The 24,249-nt window shown below is 39.0% G+C and overlaps 2 protein-coding genes across 4 annotated transcripts in view; one reads left to right on the top strand and one right to left on the bottom strand.

Annotated features, from left to right (window-relative positions):
* LOC136428329 (CST complex subunit CTC1-like) overlaps positions 1-24,249 on the bottom strand; it is a 91,915-nt gene that overhangs the window by 34,035 nt on the left and 33,631 nt on the right. The window lies entirely within an intron of this gene.
* LOC136428331 (leucine-rich repeat and immunoglobulin-like domain-containing nogo receptor-interacting protein 3) lies at positions 4-9,402 on the top strand. Of its 2 annotated transcripts, XM_066417765.1 has the most exons (4): positions 4-410; positions 684-1,809; positions 4,298-4,474; positions 5,875-9,402. In XM_066417765.1, exons 1-4 carry the CDS (start codon positions 48-50, stop codon positions 5,895-5,897), a joined length of 1,689 nt encoding a protein of 562 aa, XP_066273862.1. In that variant the 5' UTR covers positions 4-47; the 3' UTR covers positions 5,898-9,402. The 2 variants fall into 2 exon arrangements, with proteins under 2 accessions (XP_066273862.1, XP_066273861.1); XM_066417764.1 differs by lacking the exon at positions 5,875-9,402 and having other exon boundaries at positions 4,298-5,505.

Below are 24,249 nucleotides of genomic sequence, written 5' to 3'. Positions count from 1 at the left end.
AAGAAGATTAATTTACATCGAAACTAAGTCCAAAATCCAAATCTACAATGATGGCGTCTCTACTGCGGATTATAACTCTAGTTGTCGTTAGTGTCCTGGTCATCAAGTGTGAAGAATTTCTTCCTTGTCCAAAGAAATGTGTGTGTGAGGCCTCGGACAGCTCAGTGACATGTATTCTGAAGACCCTGAGGAACATTCCCGCACACCTTCCATTCTCAGTGCAGACCCTCAACTTGGAGCGCAACCGCATCAGTAAGATTGTGCGCAACACCTTTGTACGTTACCCCAACTTAAGCCATCTCAACTTGAACCACAACAAGATCAAAACAGTGGAGGAGGGAGCTTTCAATGGTCTGTCACAACTTAAGAGTCTGTACTTATGTGGAAACAGGCTGAGTCTGATACCGAAGGTAAGTCAGAACTTTACATATTATTGATACAGATAACCATGTAGAAGGTAACGTTACATTTGATTTGTACATCCTTGCCTATAACAACTTTGTACAGCCAACACAACTTTGGATCCTTGTCTATGAAATCATGGAAGTATAACAACATTTGATAGATTCAACACATAAGATTGAATGTCTATTTCCCTGATATGTTGAGGACTATTTCAGAAATATGAAGTCCTCCACCAGCACATTCATGTCTCTTTAATGTTAAATTGCTTCTCTTCATAGGGCACTTTTGCAGGCGTGTCTAATGTGACTCGACTGGACATGAACAGGAATGAGCTAGTCCTTCTGACGGACATGGGATTTGCAGAGTTGTACAAACTGGAATATCTTGACCTGCTGGAGAATGGCATCCTCTTTGTGACTGAGCAGGCATTCAGAGGTCTGGATTCTCTCAAGCATCTCTTGGTGTCCAAGTGGAAGATGTCCGATCTGCCCACTGACCGATTCATCCACTTACGCAGTCTGCAGACACTGGAGATTTCTCACATGAAAAGTGAGGTGCTGAAGCAAAATGTTGTCAGCAACCTAACACGACTGCAGAACCTCCACATCGGGCACTGGAAAAAACTGACCAACATCTCTCCGAAGGCATTTCGAGGCCTGGACAGCCTAGTGTCACTTATCATTCATCACACAAACATCTCAGTTATCCCGTCTGCAGCTATTCAACAGCTGCGCAACCTTAAGGAACTCTCACTGAACAACAACCCTATAGAGCAGGTGACTTCTGCCTCATTACCAGGGATGACATCATTAAAGGAACTGTTCCTAGACCACTGCAACTTGACGTACATTGGAACAGGAGCTTTCAAACAGCTGAAATCCTTACAAAAGTTGGATCTGAGTTACAACTTGCTAAAGAGTCTTCCCAGAGACACATTTCCCGACAAAGTGACATTCCAGCAGGTGACCCTGACAGATAACCCGTGGAACTGCGACTGTCAGATGACCTGGCTGATCGCAGCGAACACAAACGGCTGGAGGAGTGTGTACTGTTCCACTCCTGAAGCCATCCAAGGGATAGATGTTCTACGGCACGGCAAGTTGGCTCGTAAAAGATTACTACAAAACATGAAGTGTAGCTTGCCGACAGCAGCCATCTCCCAGGGACCAACGGTAAAGGTTGAGCAAGGTAGCGAGCTGAGATTACAGTGCCTCGCACAGGGAGAGCCCAAACCTAGCATATCATGGATTCCCCCAGCAGGGAGGACAGTGGATACTGGGGTAACCTTGAAGGGAGGGGTGCTACAAATATCTTCTGTCAATACAGCAGACAAAGGGAGATACACCTGTGTAGTGACCAATGCAGGAGGAACAGTTGTGGTCAACACAAGTGTCACAGTTATCGGTAAGTGGAAGACTCAATTTTTCTGTCTGAATTTGTTGCAAGTTACATGCATATAACAGTACAGACTAAGGATAAATCATAACTAAATCGTAAAATGGTAGCAGTACGTTCTAAAAAAGTACTGTGTAAGATTTTTCAACAGTACCATAAAGTTGCAAAATAGTAAAATCACAACTACTTCTACAAAATTATCTGTACAAGAAAGTATTTCACAGTGTGTAATGAAATGGCAGCTACTGGGTAATATACATGACGTTTGTACTTACATGAAAAGATTTATCTCTTTAATATGGTAACTAATAGATAAAAACACATTAAAATCCAGCCAATATTTCATGTTCAGCCTAGACAGATGCAGAGTAAATACCGTATTGTCAGTTAATGAATAGCTTCATAAAGTACAGAAGTGTTAATAGCCTTATAGTGAAAAGCCACACTGATTAATGCTTTCACATACACATCTGTACACTGATGTACGAGCACACTGCGACCAAGCAACACTTACGAATCACCTTTCTCTAAAATGTAAACCTACCCTTTATTACATGCCACACTCCCCGCTGCACGTGTGTGAAAATTTGAGTCAAGTTACAACAATACTGTACTGGATGTGTGGGTATGCTTACGGTTGAACTTTGCCATCTATATGAAGATGAATGTCTTTGGGAAACATTGTGTCACCTACCGTATATCATGTTTTAAAAACCAAGAAATCCATTTTAGGGTCATTGTGTCCCCTGTCAATGTGAGCAGTTAACGCATGGTACATAACAAAAATTGATGTGTTCCCTGAACACATTAATGCTTCGAGTTACTTAATATCTTCCCCAGGAGTCTCTTGTAGAATTTGTTCTGGGGACTTGCTGTAATGAAATTCTTGATCAAATCTAATTAACCATGGTTTGGTTCACTCCGTTGAGAACTGCAGTAGTCAGATTACTAGTAATATCAACACCTGCTTTAAGTCTAGAATGAGTGAGCGATATTGTACACCAGCTATCAATTGTCAGGGAACAAAGTCATGTGCATGGTACTTGACTAACAACATCTGGTAGAATGATTATATGAACTCTTTGTTGCCTACTTTCATCAAGACTGGATAAACCAAAAGCTCTCCTCATACTGCATTCGTAAATGTTTGTTTGTTTGTTTGTTTCTTCTTCTCAAAACTCCCGAAAAATGCTCCAGATGAACTTAATGGAAAAAGGGACAAGAAGCACTCTTTCAAGACCATGGACAGACCTGTTATTTGCTATATTGTTAGTATTTCCAAAGGGGACTGAAAAATGGTCATACTACCATTGGTTCAGCACCACGGACAGGCCCCACATGTTGTACTAATTGCCTTCAACACCGATGTCAGGCAAAAAGTAATTGAATTGATACTATTTTGGCAACAGGACCAGGTCTGTGACATTTTGGGCAAGTAAAGGACATGTGAATTGTTCATGTTCCAATGTCAGGGACAGGTCTAAGTTTTGCTATCGATTGTGCTTCAACATTAGAGACATGCCTCTAAGCCATTCTCTCCCCAGTTATTGAATCCTTTTTCTGATACCTCTTTGGCACCAAGGATATGCCTCAAGCCTGTTGTATCAGGAAGGCCACACCAAGTAAATTATATGGAAGGCATCCACTAGACATGGACAATTCAATAACATTCTACTGAAAATGTTGTAAGTTGATGATGGTTCAGCACCAAGGATATGTTCAACTGCTAATTCTTCTGATTCTTTTTTGTCTATCTAATGGTGCATTATGTTTCCAGGACCTTTTGTGTTGTTCAGCTTGTAGCAAATCAATACAAATGACTGTTCTGTAAACGATAATCCATGATTCAGTATTTAGATATTGTCCCAGCATAACTCCAATGCCTGGGGTCAGACAAATATGCATTGAATTGAGACAACTGGTCTTGTTACACATTTCGATATGTCTTCAAAGTACATCCAGGGCCAAGGTGACTAATGCAGCACTAGCAGGCAGGCTGCTGATTATATGGCCTACTTGAACCCTAATCTTCACATTGACGGACTGGGAGTGATGATGGAGTATGATTTATCATGTAGACAATTGATTGGATTTCCCAATACATCCTAGACAACCATAAATGCCACAATTGATTGAATGCTTGTTTTTTGTGGTGTAGCAAAAAGCAAAGTCAACGTGTCCTGCCTACCTGGTCAATTAACCCTGCAATACTCGTGACTACCTGAAGGACAGAGCTCAGTAATACAGAGTTTAACACAGTGGAACAAAGTTTGAGCCTAAACATTCTACTTACTTCTACAACAAAACACATTACATCACAACATCATCATCACACATCTTCAAGACCACAGGATTGTCTTATTACACTTTGCCACTACTCTTCTTTCCAGATTTCCAGGGTCCCACTGTGAAGCAATGTCCTACACTGAGATGGGCCACCCTCCCTAAATAAACCAGAAATAAATAAATAAACATATACATGTTGCACATTTCACAGGATCGTCCCAGCAGTCTTCAGGACCGAACCCGTCCAGAATGCCGAACCAGCAGGACTCGGAACTTCAGTCTCCAGGAGTCGACTACACCACCCTGCTGGTGGCCAACCTGATGGGGGTCATGACCTTTCTGGGCGTGGTCCTGCTGTGCTGTGGTATCATCTTTCTTCTTTCCCGAAGTAAGAATGGTATGAGCCTCATCATGCTAGATACAGAGATGGAGTATGTCCCAAGGGGGGATTCAGATGATAGCGGTGGCCGAGCAAAAGGCAGTGATGAAAAACGAAAGATTAAGACAAAGATTGTCCCGATTGCCACTGCTGGAGACAAAATTAAAGCAAGCAAAGGCGGCAAAAAGAAGAAAAAGAAAGAAAGATAATAAAACATGTCAGATCTAACTTAGAGGGAGATTCCCCAAGTGAAAAGTGTGCATATCTGAGGGATGATGCCAAATGGTTGTACATGGAAAGTCACAGTATCTTAAGACAAGGAATCATGAGAAAGAAGGCAGGCAAAGCCCCAGGGCTTCACTATTACCTACTTGTCACTATCCAATGTTGATCTTCAAGCATAGTGTTCATGACGTGTCTTGCAGAAGTGATGTAGCCTGTGGCTGGCAATACTGTGATGAAGTCATGTTTGAGTAATACCATTGGCACAAAATGGTGGTGTATACAACATCAATTGTTGAAGACATGTTTACTCCAACAGTAAAGTGGAAAGGTGATGATGTTAATTACTACAGATAATCCAGAGCCTATGTGCATGATTGTGCAAATATTGCATGTGAATGATGTAAAAATGTCTTTCAGCTTTGGTTTACCTAATGCACGTAACAGAAGGTAAAATGCACTCAATAAGAAGTGTTTGACTGGTAAAAACTGTATTGACTACTTGGCACTGTATGTGGTATTCAAACTTCTCTCCCTGAGTCTGTCAGAGGGCCTGCAAGGATTTTATATTTTCATTTGGTTGAGTACATCCTAGGCAATGGATTTATAACTGAACTATTTTTCCAAGAAGTTCAAGGATAAACGTGACATGTCTAACATGTTTGCATTGTCAAGTCTTAAGGATATTGAATGTAATGTCCATTTGATCTTTGCAGACCCTTGAAGTCTTGTACCTTATTGTATGAATAATCAGCTCCAACTAACACCCATGGTCATGCTTGCTGTGCAAGGTAATAATAAAGTGCTTACTAACAGTAGCTGAAGCAGTGTCTTGGCTGTTTTTGACTAACACTGCCATTGGTGCCAGGTTCATGCCAGAAGTCTCACCATTGGGATACTGTCTGATCAGAAATATTTTTATCAATATCAATGTATTGATCCATTATATATTTGTTACTTTCACAAAATGGTATGCTTGGCACCGGTGGCACTAAGTGTCCAAACCCTGTCTTGAGTAGCAGTGAGTTCACTTGATAGAAAGTTTGCCTTGTGCTTCCGCCCAGCAGTAAGTTTGCACCTTAGCAAAAACATAACAAGCTGCACTGACAAATAAAACATTCCTACTTCACAAAGAACAACCTGTTTCAAACCAAAAAATTGATATCAGAATTTTGTCAACTTCACAGATGCAGATGACAAGATAGACTGACCACAAGTCCTGTGGAGGTCAGGCTGCATGAGCCCTTCGTCACTGTAACTCATTTGCCACAGCATGTAAACCTGCTGGGAAACCAGAAATGTGTTGCTGTGAATGTTGCATGTGAGTAGATAGCGACTAATGACAGGTGGCTGCCCCGCCCTCCTATCCTGTCTTCTCTCCCAGTAGGATTCCTGGTCTGTTCATCCCAAATAAGGTGGTGTGACTAAGGGACGTTCCAGCAAAATCAGTCTTCAGAACGACTCCCCCTATCTGATTTTTCTGGAAAAGCTCTGATACCCACATATTTCTAAAGTAGCAACCCAATGTTGGCCTCCCTAGCCAAATTTTGCAATCCCATATAACAGTAATTTATTCATTTATTTAGACTATTCATCTTTATGATGGTCCATACAAAATTGTTTACCTCCTAACCCATATATGACTAGGTTTTATCCCAATTTGTAGCAGAATGTATCACCCCAAAAATACCAACCCTTTCCATACTCATTCTTCCAGCCGTGAAAACGGATTATTAGCCATATAACTAATAAGGATGTTCTGGACATTAGAATGCACAGTAAAAGTATGACAGGAGTCTCTTTATGCCCTGCTATCCTCAACCAATAAGAAATCATTGTAATTGAATTGTTTACTCCAGAATTGTGAGCAAAAACAAGCAGACATGCTAGGTAGAACAGTACCCTCTAGATTTCACCTTTCGAAAGGACTTTGTGTAGCTGTTTGCCCAACAATTAAAGATTTAGCAGCTAAAGCGCCTTCTCCATTGAATTGTTTGACAAGAAAACAAAACGCACACATACATACAAACATACATACACACACATGCCCTGCTCCTTTGTGTATAAATAGTGTTGAAAATGTTTTACAATCTGATTAACATTGTTAGCATGTTTTATATTTGTGCACAAACCTTAAGGCTCAGCTATGTGATCTAAAGAAGGATGTGTTCAACCTTGTCTTATAAGCAATCGAGTCTCTTCACCAGTCAACAACATGCTGCAGTTCTTCTTTATGCCACTAGATGTCCTCATCATCACCGGAGAGCTGTGTTGTCTTTGCAACTGGATGAATTACTTTGGGTTTCATTTCGAAATATGAGGGCTAGAAGTTCCATCTAAAGGATCATACTTGACTCAAACCCTCATCACCTCTTTTATAGAATTTACCTAACAATCCCAGGCATATTTTAGATGGAACAAACTTTATTTTGATTATTAACGTTTAACTTATCACTGTTGGGTACAGTTAGTACTTTTGGATTTGTAACTTGTACCTTGTTCATTTTCGTTTGAAATTGCTACACCATTTATAATAATCATGCACAATTACCACCAAGGCTGATTATGCAACTGGTTCCCCTAATAAAGAGCCAGAATTTCCATGTCTGTAGCATATACAACTGAACTACCATAGACTAAGTTTCCTTAGATGGAAATCAAAAGTTTACATTTGTTGGGTATCTCACAACAACCTAACATGGCCGGTTTCATACATTTGATAACATTGACCAGTACAACATATTTATTTTGCAAATAACAAAATGCATGGCATGCTGTGGTGTTGTACAATACTTAAAACTGACAGTGGCTGGCAACAAATAAATATATTTACTGATGTTACTCTTACATCAAGTATGACTGCATCACCACTTTATCACCTTAGGGTATTCCTAAAAGGGGAAATGTTAAGAGAAAGCTCTGAGCTTTTTTTCTTATTTTGATGTCACTATCATGATCCCCTTTCAAATTATAAAAAAATGATTTCTGAAAAAAATCCAATATTACCAGAAAACTCCAGCTACCCAAAAAGGCTAATGCCCCCCCCCCCAAAAAAAACACATTGGAAGGCTGCTCTTATGGTAAAGGAACTGCAGCATCAGAAGTTGTGATGTAGAATGATCCATTTGGCCTAACTTGTCCCCTCGGTGAACAGTCGTTGCAAGCTGCCTAACTGTTAGACTTTTGCTCATGATTCCTACCTCTTTTGATTCAAAATCTAATAGTACACCAACATTGGACCAAGTCAGAACTATCTTGCTAACCCTCCCAGTGTCAGGGCCTATTAAAACTCACGGCTTTATAATCAAGCCCTGAAACTTGAAGGGTTACCAAAGTCATGCATGCTTGCTGCACAAATATTTCACAAAATGTATGCATCTTGGTAAGGCTTAAGCATCCTGCAGCAGAACCCCCTGCTGCAGGATTGTTTGTAAGGTGCAGGTACAGGATGAGGATATGATTGGCCTAAAGACCTGCATTGTTATGTCTTTTTGTCAACCTGTAACCATAAAGCCACACTGAATTGATTTTATGATTGGCATCAATTTTTCTGCCTCAATTGTTGTTAGTTAAAAAAAGGATGTAACACCATTTCATTTTAAAGAAGTGCAAAATGAAAGAATAATTTTACTAGGTAAATGTTTTGAAACTGAACAACCTATAGCTTTCTTCCAAAAGAACAGTATTGAAGAATTCATTGTTATACTATTTCTGAATCCATTGCTTAAATTATCTTACTTGGGAAATTGTGATCACTTAGATTTTGAAATGTAGACATTACTGCCAATGTTTCTCTTTTTTGCATGCTCATGTCATATTGTGGCATCTAGAGGTTGTCATCCATTAAATCAAGTCAGTGCGGCCTTTGTAAAAATTAATGTAAATTCAAACTTGTATCAGTGTGAGTTTCAGTGGCATAGAGTCTTCCAAGGAATCCATTCTACTGTAGTTATGACTGTGTTTGATATCATATATGGAAACATCATGTATCAAATTGCTTCCACAGTTAACAGCAGTTCTAAAAAAAGAGGGGGATGGTAGTTGGAGACTGGCCATTTGTAACATTAACGTAATCCTCTGTTTGTGTGATGAATGGTTTAGCAAGAATTGAACACTGTCAGCATTATGTAATGTGCCCCACTATACTGAAGCAGCCAAAGTACCGTCTTTATAAACTGATTCTTTTAGAATTGTACTTCCAAGGAATCCATTATACTGTTGTTATGACTGTGTTTATTGCAGTTTGATATCATATGGAAACATCATGTATCAAATTGCTTTAACAGTTAAAAGCAGTTTAAAAAAAAGAGGGGGATGGTAGTTAGAGACTGGTCATTTATAGTATTAACGTAATCCTCTGTTTGTGTGATGAATGGTTTAGCAAGAATAGAACAGCACTATTTACTGTGATGTAATGTGCCCCAATATACTGAAGCATCCAAAGTACTGCCTTTATAAACGGATTCTTTTAAAATTGTGCTTACTAATAGTTTGCTATGGTGTGATAATATCATTAGATGCGTGTAATTATTGATGCTGATTGATTTTACTGAATGGTTTCCCAAAATACCAAATGAATGCTGCTTTGTGTGAATGCTATAGTTCTGTTTGACTTACAAACTAAGGTAGGGCAACTTTAATTTTTTCAATATCATACATGTTACTAACTTACCCCTGTACAACAAATGGAATTCTGATTAAACTCTGTCAAGACATTGGTGCCCCTCTGTTACATCCTACAATCAGTGCCCTACTTTCCCATGTCTAAGTTGTGAAGTCATATTGAAGTAATATATGACTGACCTACTGAGGAATAGGTATAAACACATGTTTGTGTGTGTGTGTGTGTGTGTGTGTGTGTATGTGTGTGTGTGTGTGTGTGTGTGTGTATGTGTGTGTGTGTATGTGTGTGTGTGTATGTGTGTGTGTGTGTGTGTATGTGTGTGTGTGTGTGTGTGTATGTGTGTGTGTATTTCAAAAGTTGTATGAATATTTTACATTTTCAACCTTGTTTCTTCATGTTTCATGAGGATTGTTTTCTCTTTTAATTTGAGGCCAAGAAATTATTTCTATTTCTATATAAAGAGACAAATCAACAATGAGGTCCAATGTTTTGTTTGTTTCTGCACCATTGTACCAATGTAATGGACAAGCATGAATCATCATTCACATATCTTAAAATACCCATCTATCAAAAAATAATATCAAAGCAATCATAGTTACTGTATCTAAACCAATACTAATGTTAGTTATCAGCAGTCTTTAATAATAAAGAAGCCAGACTTTATCAAAATTCCGTCATATTCAATTCTATAATTCCTACTTGGTACTTCTCATCCAGACAATCTATCATAAATCATAAGATCTGATTATGTATCAATTAGAGTTAAGTAGAATGTATTACAGTTCACATGATATCAAGGTATCATAACGATAACTGCCACCATGTTATATCAGTGAACCTAACTGTAATTGAATTTTCATATTCTAATTTAAAGGAAATGGAAGTAAAATGACATTATGACCTGATTTAGTTTATTAGAACAGAAACAATCTAATTTCATAGTAATTTGAAACAGCCCTGCATCAGATGAACTAACTAAAGAAAGACAGAATGTGGATAATGGTTGCATTTTCTTTTTAGACAGGGCAAAAAAAATGAAATAAAAACATAAGGAACAAGAGTTCAGTGACCTCATATCTCCATGAACAATTCTATTTATGCAAATGACCTACACATCTAACGTAACATGACGTATTTACGTGCAGAACCTATTTACGTCCGGTTAGGCTCATGTCCACATGTCGCGGTGTATTATGCCAAAGCCTGTTCTCATGAGCAATAAAGAACGTCATAAGTATGATCTTTAGCCATCTCTCTCTATTATACAAAGTGGAGTGGCACCAGATAACGATGAATAATGAGTAGAACTAAGCCTTCAATTTAGTTGTTGAGGCTTATCTGAATGACATTAGGAAGTCCGACTCTAGTGGCTGAAATGTAGGGATACAGAGAAAGAAGGCAAATGACCTTTCTGACACGAACAAAACACTACAATGAACAGTATAGATATCAAATCCTCCATGGTCGCTAGCACTTGTCTTTTTAACACTGGCATTCACAAACAATGCAAATAAGCACATGATATGCAAAGTCTTTTATCAGCATAATTCATATGAATGCATTTTATAATATCTCCTCTTTCCAAATCACCAAAACTCCAAACGTCACAAATTCCAACACAACATGTAGTTCCAGAGGAAGCTGCTGTAGGGTCTAAATTAATATGCCCCTTCTTCCCAAGCACAAAAGCCATCTGCCACCCAAAATCATGACCATAGCTTGCCCAGAACAAGAGATATCAAACTGGAAATTCTGCTGCAGTTCCAAGGAAAGTGCTGAAAATACATCAAGGTGCTAACACTAACATAGGGGTTTCAGAACATAGGGCTGTCCTATCTGCTTCACTGTCCATTCCTTCAAACCAAGGTATGTAGGGTGCTTGCCTTTAGGAAAGTATTTTCTCTGCATGTACATACATGTAAAAATACCACATTGGCGATGTGCATGTATCCCCTGAAAGCAGATCTGGAAGGAATTGCAGTGTGTAATTTTCAGATTGATTAATTTTCAGTGACACTAAAAACTTTCCATAACACATTTACTTATTGTACAGATAATTGAGTTTCCAAGCTGTGGCCTAAAAGACATTGTAATCAGATCATCATCTTGGCTGGAGTGTGGGTAATCTGAAATCATGCTCTGAGGACAGGACTAAATGAAGTTACTTTTGAAAAAATCAATAAAGCTCATATACAAAATGTAGTCTGTCTGTCCCATGGGTAGAGAGAGTATAACGTTGGTTCACGTAAAACCGGGATTTTTTCGATACGAGTTCATTAAAACAAATCTGGCTGGACAATAAACCATCCTTTTTTCTGTTTTTCTGTCAATATCATAGATGACCTTTGTACTGATGCTATATATGTTATATTTTATCTCTAGTCGTGCTGATACCATAATATTGTGATATGAAACTACCGTCCATTGCACGCAGAATGATGGTGCTCTCGGACAGGTGCTAATATTTTTCCAGGGGAGAAGAGTCGTCATTAGTATCTTGCTGCTAATTAGCTTTTATACAGCAGCTATTGTGCCCAACTTGATGTGAGTGCTAAGGTCATATAAACGTGTCCAAACAAAAACAAACACACGACAAAACGGCCGTACCGCACACATCAGGCCCTCGGTAACAACCCGTTTGTTGAGTCGGTAAAACGTCACTCAAAGTCGACCCCCACCGTCATGGCAACTTGTACATTATTCATTATTCATCGGGACGTTAGCTGGATACTGTAGCAATGGTAAAACTACCAGGTCCATGTGTTCCTGGTTATGTTAGGAGCTTTGAGGAAAATATTGCCTTCAGTCTACTATCACACAAAAAAACAAGACAAAAAGCGTTCCTCACAAAACCTTTGTCGTCTGCTGAACAACAGAATTCTGGGTAATAAATATGGTGGCGGGAAAATATACGTGCCGTAGGTTGCAGCAAAAAAGAGGCATTTGTGATGATTGGTCATACTTAGAGTCCAGTTGCAGGTTAGCAAGAGAGATTCTAATAAGTTGGCCTGTAAATAATTGTGTTAACCAGGAAGCGGATGTGACATTTGTCTAATTAAATTTGTATAGACTTATAAACCAGCAAACAACCATGTAGTGTGATTCTCCCACGAAGCCCTCAGACTGTTTCCAAAAGGGACAGAGAGCTTTTGACCTCGTGGTCTTTGAATGTATGGTTATCAAAGCTTTGCAGCCAGTGTTTTGAATACGTTAGTCAGTCAAGTTTGCATTTCTAACAGTTTTGCTTATGTTGCATCTAACACATATCCCTAAATACCCCGTTTTTAAAAATCCCGAGTTTAATTACCCCACGAGTTCATGTGAACCAACGTTAACTGGAGAATTCAACTGATTTTGTCAGAACAGGACAAAAATATAATGAATGTAAAATATCTTGAATTTTCTCCTTGCTGGCTATTTTCATTGCCAATTGGTGTTAACAGGATATACCAATTTAAATATTAAATGAGGCTGTACTGAATGAACACACAAATTGAGCACCCCGAAGCATCTTCTGTTTTAACTCATTCATTCACATGCATAGAATATTGTAGCAGCTGTAGTTGCATCACAAGAAATACTTCATCTACACCCCACTGTGCGTGCTTAAGCAGGAAAAACCCTGATTTAGAATGTCATTCCTGATACAGGAAACTTGGCTGACACTAATTACATAAAGCTGCCCTCCCACACAGGCACAATGGGGGCACAGCAGAGAGGTAAATTGCTAACCAACTAGCCTCCCCCTCATGCCAAAAATATGAAAAAAAAACATGCAACTTAACTTGAACTAGAGTTCCTCGAACACATTATCTTCGCCAAATAATCAAGGCTTATTATGGATAGTGATTCATATTTACATGCTTTGATATCACCCCCTGAAAATTTGATCATACACCATGTGCTGTTTGTAAGTTTTGAGGGGGGGGATAGGGTTAAAAATCATTTGGTGGTACAGGACTAGCGTACAATGTAAGTGTCTTGTGTGCTGATATATGTTAAAACTGGCCATGAAAAAAATGAGTATGTTGAAATTATGGGCCTTCAAAGGTTTGAAATTGCAGTGTCGTAAGTTGAATGTGACGATGAAATGGTGCAGTCAATATATATGAATAAGAATAGAATAAATCTTTATTCCATGTCATACACATTTTGAAAGACATAGTAAATGTGACTTAACCGTACCTAGCAGTGGTGCAGTTCTGGAGCAATGTACTCTCTATTAAAAGCAGAGCCGTGTTTTTGACGTGTTTTTAGGTGTTTTGTGGGGCTTTCTATTTTGTCCCCTTTTCGTTATGTTGCCAACGTCCTTTGGACAAACATGCCTAAACTAAACATGTGAAAAAACAGCCGGACCCACACCTCTGCTTGGAGAGCAGTGCTGTGCTCTATTTGTTTATTTGACCTACTTCCCCAGGCCATCTGTTTGTAAGACCTGTTTTCTGGGAAACCGTCACATGTTTCAGGGTCCCAATATGAAATACATCAAACTTTCCTTACTAATTATGCCAATTATATCCTGATTCGCCTAATTAGTCGTTTATTATGTAAAGCACCATCTGAGCTATCTGAATACCAAACGTCACGACGATCTGTCGACCCCTTCTCAAGTTATTCGTGTCCGAAGGTCAAAACAAAAACATCCACTGCAGTTCCAAACAAGACGCTAGGGGACCCAAACATTCACAACTTACTTCCTATAGCATGAACTATCTACCATACAAAAATCATGACAATAGCACTTTCAGAAAATACACCCCAAAATTTTGAAGCTCCGCTGCAGTACCTTAAGTACCCGCTAGAAGGCCCATTATCGAACTTGACCTTCCTTTCTGTAAACCCTACCCATCCACTAAATATCATACAGATCCATCGACAGCTTCTCGAGTTATGCTGGCGACATACAAATACGAATCCACACAAAGCCCGCTGCAGTACCAACGGAAAATCCCAGGGGAACCATTTTTGAACTTGACCTCCGTTTTTACAACATCTTCATACCTACAAAAAATTATGAAGATCCATCGACGTTTCCGTCACTTTTTTTGCCTACATACAAGCACGAAAAAATTCAAAGTCCGCTGCAGTACTGTTAAAAAACGCAAGGGGAACCATTTTCGAACTTGACCTTCCTTGGCACAACTACTACACACCTACCAAAAATCATAAAGATTCATCGAAGCTTTCTTGAGTTATGCTCCTGACATACATACAGACCCACCTAACAGATTTTTCAACCGAAAACATAATCTTCCCCGAGTACAAGTACTCGGCGAAGATAATTATACCTTGATCAGGGCTCAAAATACTGGGTGCACTTTTGTGCACTCAAATTTGGAGCTGTGCACCTAATTTTTCACTGTGGGTGCACCAGTGCATCAATATATTTTTGTAGGCTATAGGCTATAGCTACAATTGTACACTAGTATACAGAATATTTTTTAAATCCAAGTATCAGAAAAAGCAATAAAACATTTGTTGTACTTTGCTTTATGGTATCACTTGTTTAGAATTTTGAAGTTAGCTATAGAAATACAGATTGAAGTTCTTAAGAGAGGCAGTAGGGTTTGTAATTACGTTTTGCCTACATTTGACTTTATTTTCTGTTGTGTGTACCTAAATTTCCTTATGTGCACCTAAATGTTTTAGGTGAGGTGCACCAGTGCACCTATTCCCAAAAATTTTGAGCCCTACTTGATCAATGATGACGTTTGGCCAAGTAACATACTAACCCATTCATCTTAGTCATGTGGTGGCTCCCTGGCTTTGAAAGCCCACTAAATGGATATTGTTTGATTTCAAAATGGGACAATTCACATCAGGGAGAGATGTAGTTGAATTACAAGTGCTGGCATGCAAGCATCCATGTACAGTACTGTAACTGCAGAAATGTTTGCGGTAGTTTTATTTCGCAAAATCAAAACCAGGCAAACTTAGATGCATTTACAGTATGCTACACTTCTCCTCAACTCACTTGATAGCTTCTCCTTAGTGCAACTGCATATCTCTAAATTATCTGAACCAGGTCCTGCAAACCGGTATCCACCCTAAATGATGATGATCATGACAGACAACTTTGCAATTCCCAGACCCTCTTTAATTCACTCATACCTATAAGGAACTTCAAAAAGATGATCTTGTTATGTTGGTTGACCAATGAGACACTAAATTAATGGTGGGATTGCATGAGAAATAGCATCAGAAGCTTATTTCCGGTAAGGATGAGTGCAAAATGGTACAGCCAAGCACATTTGTCAAGACCATAAGACTTAGTCAAGTGTAGTTATGAAAAATTATTTTCTGCATACGAATTTGACACCTACCAACATCAAACCAACTACTAGAGATTTTTTTGTCCTCCAACATGTATTCCTTTATCACTGATGTGAGGTTTGAGCAAAGTCTTGATTCATTCCTCAAACACCAAATGCACATTGCAGGGGGCCAGAACATGATCACCCTGGATTAGAAATGGTCTAACTGTTAAGCCAACCAATACCACCGACCGGTCGGGAGAAGGACCAGTTCTAATCAACCCTGGCATTGGGAGGTTTAATCATTGAATCATTGAAGATTGGAATTGGAATTGAGAGTGTTTCCTTTCTTCCGGTAAGTGCACTGGAATTACACTGTCCACTCAGATAGGTCACCTTGAGGAAAGCCTCTTTGAACGTTTAAATTTTGTATAAACACAAACATAAGAAATTAATGAACTAAGAGTGGATCAAAAAGAGAGATTCATAAACTTGTTGTTTGTTCAGAAACACAGTCTTGCTGAACACTGACTACAATTTCATTAATTTCCCAGCACCTATTTACTCATGACATCAGATCATACAAGTAGAAAGTGACACAGGATAGCTTGATTCCTTAAAGAGTGAAAGGTTGGATTATTATGATATTGATTTACTTTCACAGTATCATTCATTTTGCCAATACCTGTCCACTAGCCAAAATCATCAAAATATTTTTATTTAATATTCAATATTCATCCTGTTGATAAACAACCTCCTTGGCAGAAGCAATGAAATATCCACAAATGTGATTTAGATCACACATACTGGCGTTTTGACTTTGGGGGCCAGTGATAAGCTACACTGACATATTCTGCATCTATCTCTTTCCAGAAGAATCTGATAGCAAATTGTGTAACTTCTACCAGCTGCATTTCTATGAATCTATTTGAATGCGGATCACGTATACGGTTAGGCCTAATGCATATAAATGTTCGACTAGCAGGATGGATGTGCATCACTGTAGAAAAGCCATGAATAGGGTGTACATATAGAGTATGCAATGTCACCTTGTAACAAATTTAAAATCTTGTTAAAACAATCTTGATCCTTATCAAGAGTCTTAATCCTTGAGAAACCATAATTCCCACACTACAAGTTGGTACCTATTACAGCGAGAGCTAATCTATATGATAGTTTAACGCTGTAAAAAACTTCACTTTTATCCACTTTTACCTTCAACCCAACCAGCTCATTACGTCTTTAGGCAGGTAATTTTGCCAACTGTTTAAGTCACAACATGGAGGTATGGCGTTCGAATCCCTTACAGGGCTCAATGTTTTGCTCTTGGCACTTAACACCAATTTCCTCACTCAACTCAGGTATAAATGATTACCATGCTTCATCTAAGGACGTCCCTCAGATCAGACTTTAAAATGGATGTCCCGTGATTGAGAACATCCACACCTCGAGCACATTAAAGAACCCAATGCACTTAGTGAAAAGAGTAGGGGTCCGTCCTGGTGTGAGTGGATTAAATAGATATGTCCAGATATTCAGCTTGTACTCTACAGAACAAACCTGGTATGTTACGCCATGAGTCGGTTTACCGGGTATGCAATACAAACAAACAAACAAACAAACAAACAAAAACAACAGAGTGACATCACTATCAATGGTTAAATGTTAATGATGATTCAGCATGTAGCAACATTAGAGTAAAACCCTTCCATGCCCCAGAGATACTGACAAATCATGGGAGTAATCAAACCAGATCTACGCTTCACCAACTTGTGCTGTCTCAGGAGACACAGGAACCTGATTAAATATTCTAATCTGAAACATATCATACCCACATAGCATCATATGCCACATATCACAGGCAACGTTTCCATTCAGAAATCCGGTGGTACAGTATTGAAAGTACTGTATGATCATCCTTGTTCTTTATTCCTGTAGGCTGACCCCAACCTAACGATTTCTTAGTCTAGATTTCAATTTTTTTCTGATTTGAAAACAGATCACACCCCGGACCCATTTTATCAATTTCCTGCAAAAGTTTAGGAAACCAAGAAAACAACTTGGGTTTGCAGTGACATTCCAAAGACACTTCTAACATTGAACCATGGAGGTAATATGATGTTCTTTCTCTGGGAAAACTTATGACCCCGATGAGTAGCTCTACTTGGGACTATAACATGGTGAATACAGTCACTTTTATCAGTGGTGTACTAAAAACATTATTAAATTCTGCTGGAAACATACAAGTCATTAAAAGTACCGGTACATTTGGGGATTTAGTGGAAAAGCTGCCAAATAATCAGGCTTCCAGCTAATAAAACTTAGTATAGCCATGAGTGTTAGAAACCTGTTACATGTACACACATCAGACCAAACACTTTGGCAAGAGGGTGATATGTGATCTCTAATTGCAAACACTTGTACATGTATTGAATGAAGCAGTTTACAACAGCAAAGCATTCAGCACTAAGGACAACACTAAAATATTCTAGCAACACTGTAACAGATATAAAGGATATATAAAAGACACAACTGGTCATATCTCATCAAGAACAAAAGGATTTCATGCTTATCATAAAATAATGGGTTTAATAATATCAGAAGACAAGAACATAAAACATTCACGGATCAGTTCCATCTGTTGCCATATTGAAGTTATTTCAGAGCACATAAAGCAAGATATGGCATTATTTATGGATTAATAACAGCCAGTCCCGCCCGAAGTGTTGAGTTAAGAAGCAGAAAAGAGGGCGAACAATTTTGGCAAATAAGAAAAGTGATTTGGCCTGTCATGGTACATCGCTGGCACTTAAAGCTTCCAGGCATTCAGAAAACCCTTTCCTTTAATGTCCATGTATCATCTTCAAACAAATTGTACTTGGCTAGCGTATTGTCCAAGACAACCGTAAAAAGTCTCTTTTTGCATGATTTAATGTCCACTGATGTTCACCATAGTAGTATTTTGTAAATGTGAACAATACATCCCACAAACTTAAGGTACATTTGTAAAATTTGTATTATAAAAGCATTTTCTCTTTAATTCTGCAAACGAGGCCCTGTTTTCTGATGTTACCTCTGTGCCTTATTTCCTGGAGACTGTTTTGTATGTCAATGTTGCCAGAAAGGTCTCAAAGGTTGCTGAAGTTGGCCAGAGTCAGACTTTTCTGATTGTGCATCAGGAAGTATCTTTGGCCCGAGTAAAGGATGTTTATTCATACTAGTGTACTAATGACAGCATGGAGTTTATTGAATATTAGCCTATCAAAGCGAGAAAAGCCTTCAGAAGTAAAAAATGAAATTTACAAAAACTCTAGTTCGTTTACATTGTTTGGTTATAAAATATTGTGAGAGATGTCAGAAAATGGTGTTGGACCCAGTCCAGAATCTTTCCCAGTGCAATGGCAGAAACTAGACTTGGTCCAGGGCCAGGATATCTTGTTTCCTCAATGGATTAATAAGACGAGATACAGCAAGAAAAAATCACACAAAAAATCTAGATATTTCACAGAGGTTTGAGGTCTCCAAACTCTTGCTTGACTTTTGAATATTCATCTGAAACTGTGTGATATCTTGTTAACTTCTGGCAGCCATTCACAATGTGCGTCAAACTCTTATTCACAATGTGCATCATTCCTTGTCCCATGCCAATAAAACAGGAAACTATGAGGGGTCAACGGAGAATAAGCTGCTGCTAACGCCATCCTGTGGGGGAACTCCTTGGAATTAACCAAACCAGAACAGCTGCCCACAAAGGACTCTACACAATGTCCCCAGTCAAACCTGATGGATGAATACCACACCATGGAAACAGAAATGAAAAAAAAAAAAGAAATGTGACCTACATCCCTGAAAACTTAGTATGTGAGCAGTTGTATTTTATTTCTTTACTTCTACTAGTCATGAGTAGGATGTGTGCTTTTTGGTGACAACAGTGAATGCGACAATTTTCAAAATACAGAGTCTTCAGTCGGTTTCATCAAGTTTGATCATGGTATGCTGAGTTTTGACATCTGACATCACTTTGGCAGCAACTTTGTGCAATCAAAATTTATCATGCAAAAAGGCAACAATCGTAGATGATATACTGTAAATGGATACATTTTTGTCACTATTTTGCCACAGTCTTCCATGTGGCGGAAGGAAATTATCTCATAAATAAAAAGAATCTGTATTGGATAAGCATTAAACTACATTAGATATATAGGCTAATTGGTAAGTAATACCTAAAATCTTACTAGATTTATGGTTCGATCTAACCGGGTCAATCTATGAATATGGGGTACTTCTTTAGGAGAATTATGTGATTGTGTAATCAACGTGGTTTGAAATAATGGTAATGATAAAATGAAAAAATTTACAGAATTTGATTTTGGATACAATTATCTTGACAGCTTCAGCCATCCCAATGATTTCTATTCAATCCTTAAAGACAGATAAAATAAAGAGGAGCACCGGCTTTGAGGATATATGTCCTTCATGATAAGACAGAAGGTGGGGTTGACAGGAAACCATTACCTGTCCTTAAGGACAGCTACCAGGCAATTTAAAGTATTGATTAACCATTACTTTTCACTCATTTATCAGTCGAACAAAGTGTTAGTTTTTCCTAGCTACTTCTTGAAACATATTAAGTCTGTTTTAAGATTTTGCTGTGCTTGAATTGCTTGCATTTAGGGTCTAAAGTACTAGGTCTACATCGGGTCAGATATTTCTAAATCTAAACACATCATAACATTATACAAGAAGATCCATTTGTCAAAGTGAAGTGATGGATTGTTCACATTTAAAGTGCAGTTACTCCCTGTGGAGATGACATGGTAAACATAATGGGGACAAGAGCAATAGTTCACGATAGCCATTCGAGTCTTTTAAGTTTGGACTAGCACTGTTGAGGGTCAAAGATGATGTTTGTAATTTCTGTTCTGAGCAATGACATCATTTGAATGCGCTATTCTTCAGATTGAAAATGTTGACTTACCGGTACAGTACTGTGACAGTATTGATGGTTGCTTTAAGTTTAACCTTGTCAGTGATATGTCAGGTTTAAACTGGTCCTGGCCCCAAGTAGGTTCACACTTTGAATATGTAAGTCATGAGGAAAGGCTCACACTTTTAATTTGTAATTTAGGGAGGGCTCGCACTTTCAATTTGTTAGTTAGGCTCACACTTTGAGTGAATTTTGTGAGTCCAATAATCACAACTGTTAGTGTTACCTTGTTTCCAGTTGGTCAGCAGAAACATCCACATGAATCATTGCAAGCACATCCTACGATGTAAGTCTATCGTCACGCATCTGTCTGACCTACGGCATATCAATGGCAGCAGTATTTGCATTCAGTTTGGCACCCAAACATTCATCTATTCTTTAAAAAGAATGATAAGACAAGGACTTAAGACATGATACTCAGTCCTCTTCAGCAAAGAAAGTACGATAAATCATATAGGAACATCGTGTACTACACTCAAGTAACTCTCAATAGTTAAGAAATGATGAGCTTAATTTCCTCCAGACAGACCGCTTATGGGGCCAGAAATGGGGCCAAGAATGAAGGATAATCCATCCCGGAGAACGGTCAATAATTCATACAGAACATCTAAGGAGACACAATCCATTCACCGACACATGGTACATGCATGTTCCCAAAGGTCACATCAGAGGTCTTTTCTTTAAGAAAACCAATTCTGCTTAATGAACCATGGTCAGAGAGCCTCATAACTGCTTTTAAATGATAAGGTGTACATGGCAAATTCACTCACTCTATCCTACTACAAAATTTGAAAAAAGAAATGAAAGACTGACACACACTGGAAAGGTGTTTGAACAGAATCCACAAATATTCCTGATTTTGACAATAAAAAGATGATTGCCATCAGAGATTGGAGATTAAGAGGTATATCCCATTTCATCAAGGTTTTCGAAATTACCTTCTGGCATACAAACAGGGGATTTGAATGGTTCCACCCTCATGCTGACACTTTTTGTAGAAAGAAAGGTCCAAAGTAATACTGGTTTGTGCCAGAAAGCATGCCAGTGGTTTTGAATATATGTTCCACTAGGTAATGATTTGTTTCCATGCTCGCACAAATTACCTGCATTACCCTGGCCCAAGCATTTGCAGATTCTATAGCATAGAAAACACAGACATCCACTTGCTCCTAGGCACTATCTAGTACACTTACAAAACCCTCATGGATTCTGACCAGGGAGAGATGCCCTCAGTTCAATAGCCAGAGCATGTGAATAAATGTACAGTCTATGGTAGCCACAAGAGGCAACACTTATGGAATGCCACACCAATCCAGGGGCCAGGGGGTTCCATAGTAGACTATATCCTTGTCCATTTCCAAGGCTTACCCAGTGGGTACGCCCACGGATGGCATTGATGGGGGAGGTAATGATACTGCAGCAATATTCCAATCTATATACCTCACTACAGAGGGATTGACCATGCTTGCTGCAGGGCTGAAAATCAACAGGATGAGGTTCTCATGCACTATCACTGATATCTAGGCACAAGCATGAAATGGTATTTTATTCTGGGCTTGACGTCAGTAAAATTGGAAAGTTAAGTAAAACTCATCTCCTGTTCCTCAGAGCATGAAATCATCATAAGATCAAAGAATGAATCTTAATATTTCATTAAATAAACAAAACCATCAGCAAGTACTCAACTTTTCAATTACTCTGATATCAGATAAACACTGCCATAATCAAGCACTCAACTGATGAAGAATAGAAAATAGTCATTTGGATTGGGTGAAAGTGCAATTTCACTGCATCGCTGAGAAAAAAATCCCACTGTAGTGGTCAATGATCCCATGTCTACCTACTGAATCAATGCTATTTTATTTTTAGATATTCATCCCTTGGTCTAAGTTGTAATATAGCATACAACAGATCTTTTACATCATTGTGCCTCATCATAATCACTGGAATGCTGTTTCCTGATTGGAGGACTACAGATTCAACACCCTACCTAAAATTAGGTGCATTGATTAGGCATGCTATCCCGGCAACGCTGTATAAGTGGGTGCCTCTCAGGACTTTATCTATAGCGGCAATTTTTTAGTGGCAGCTTGCACTATGCACTCTAAATGCTCCTCATACCTCTCGCAAGATCTGCATGGAAATGAAGCAATGACGGAATAACGGCCCTGTGATCATGACGTATACTGGGGGTGCTCATCTCTGTTAGAATTCATGATCTAGCCCCAGACGGAGGCACACATATGCAGTATGTGCAATTTGTCACCTTTAATGACGGTTAGTAATCAGAGTGCAGCCGCATGTGGATTGATTCAGACCTTGTGAAGGAAGCTTGAGCAACACGAGCGTGGCTCCCAGACAGACAGCCCAACATGGTTGAACGTGGACTGGACTTGTACATTTCCAAGGTTTGCAACAGACACCACTGGGCTTACAGCGAAGTTGCCGATTATGAGTAAGGATGCAGGCAGAGCCTGATGATGTGCAAAAATGAGGATGATGCCCGCGTGAAGCTGTGCATCTCAAGAAGTGCGCTGGACAAAAAGGTGGGTAAATTATGGACAGTGCAACCTCTATCCCTTACGCTGACCTCCAATCCAATGGAAGCAACATCGCAAACCAAGGGTACAATGCAACAATACTTGTCGATTCCGATAGAAATGGTGGAAACGACACCATCCCACAAGAAGGCTTTTATCAATTTGACACTGTTCTACCATGGGTGTTTCTATACATTGTGGGTATTGTGTTTGTGGTCACCTACTTGACAATTCTATATGAAGCTGGCCGTGTGCTTTGGACCATGTATCAAGTCAGATTTTCTAATCATTCTTCGCGGAAGTCTGTAGACATAGAGGACAAACAACCTGCACTTTCATCACATGTGGAATGGCAGAGTAGACAGCAAACATGAATGACAGTAGTCATGCACAACGCTATGCATTCAAAACATCACACCACAAGATCCCTCCTCCTTGTCAAGTGTGCAAGCTTAGTCCAAGACAGCTAAGGCTGTGGCTTTCTGTATTATAGCGCTTGATTCGTGTGCAAGAGGATCTTTGCTGCTACCTGCATGTTGAACCCATGGAAATAAGTGTACAAATATCGCTGAGTTGCTCCTGTATATACAAGGTGGATCGGCACAATTCCCCTGGGCTGGCTGTGTGAAGGTCACAAGAACAAGCTGCTGACAGTTATGTTCAATGTCATGCACTAGAGGCTACTACAAGATGGAGTATTGATCTTGAATGGATGCAATGAACAAATCCAGAGGGACTCGGATGTCAAGTGACAAGCACAAAATGCTCAGGAAAAAAAATCATGCAACGCAAGTCTGCGGGATCCTGTTGGAAGGTTAGACTGTTGGCTTTATCTGTGATACCATTACCTCATTGCTGATGCGTGGGCTGCTAGGATTAAGAATGACCTTTAAGCCCTCTTGCAATTGCCACCCTGCAATCGTGTGCTACCCTCTGATGTGTCTGGAACGTGTAGGAAGAGGAAATCTACTCCCTCCATTCCCACAGAAATGTATTTTAACCACTTCTATCCAATGTACAGTAGGAAAAATTTTCAGAACATAAAAAATAGAGGAAATATTTCTGATATAACCTACATGAAAATCAAGTAGTGACCACCAACATGTATGTAAAAACAGCATAGCCATGAAACTGACAATGATAAGATTGTAATTGTG

The sequence above is a fragment of the Branchiostoma lanceolatum genome, chromosome 2 (assembly GCF_035083965.1).
Source record: "Branchiostoma lanceolatum isolate klBraLanc5 chromosome 2, klBraLanc5.hap2, whole genome shotgun sequence".
Classification (NCBI taxonomy): Eukaryota; Metazoa; Chordata; class Leptocardii; order Amphioxiformes; family Branchiostomatidae; genus Branchiostoma; species Branchiostoma lanceolatum.
The sequence above is the reverse complement of the archived record's forward strand: the minus strand, read 5'-3'. Positions and strand labels throughout refer to the sequence as shown.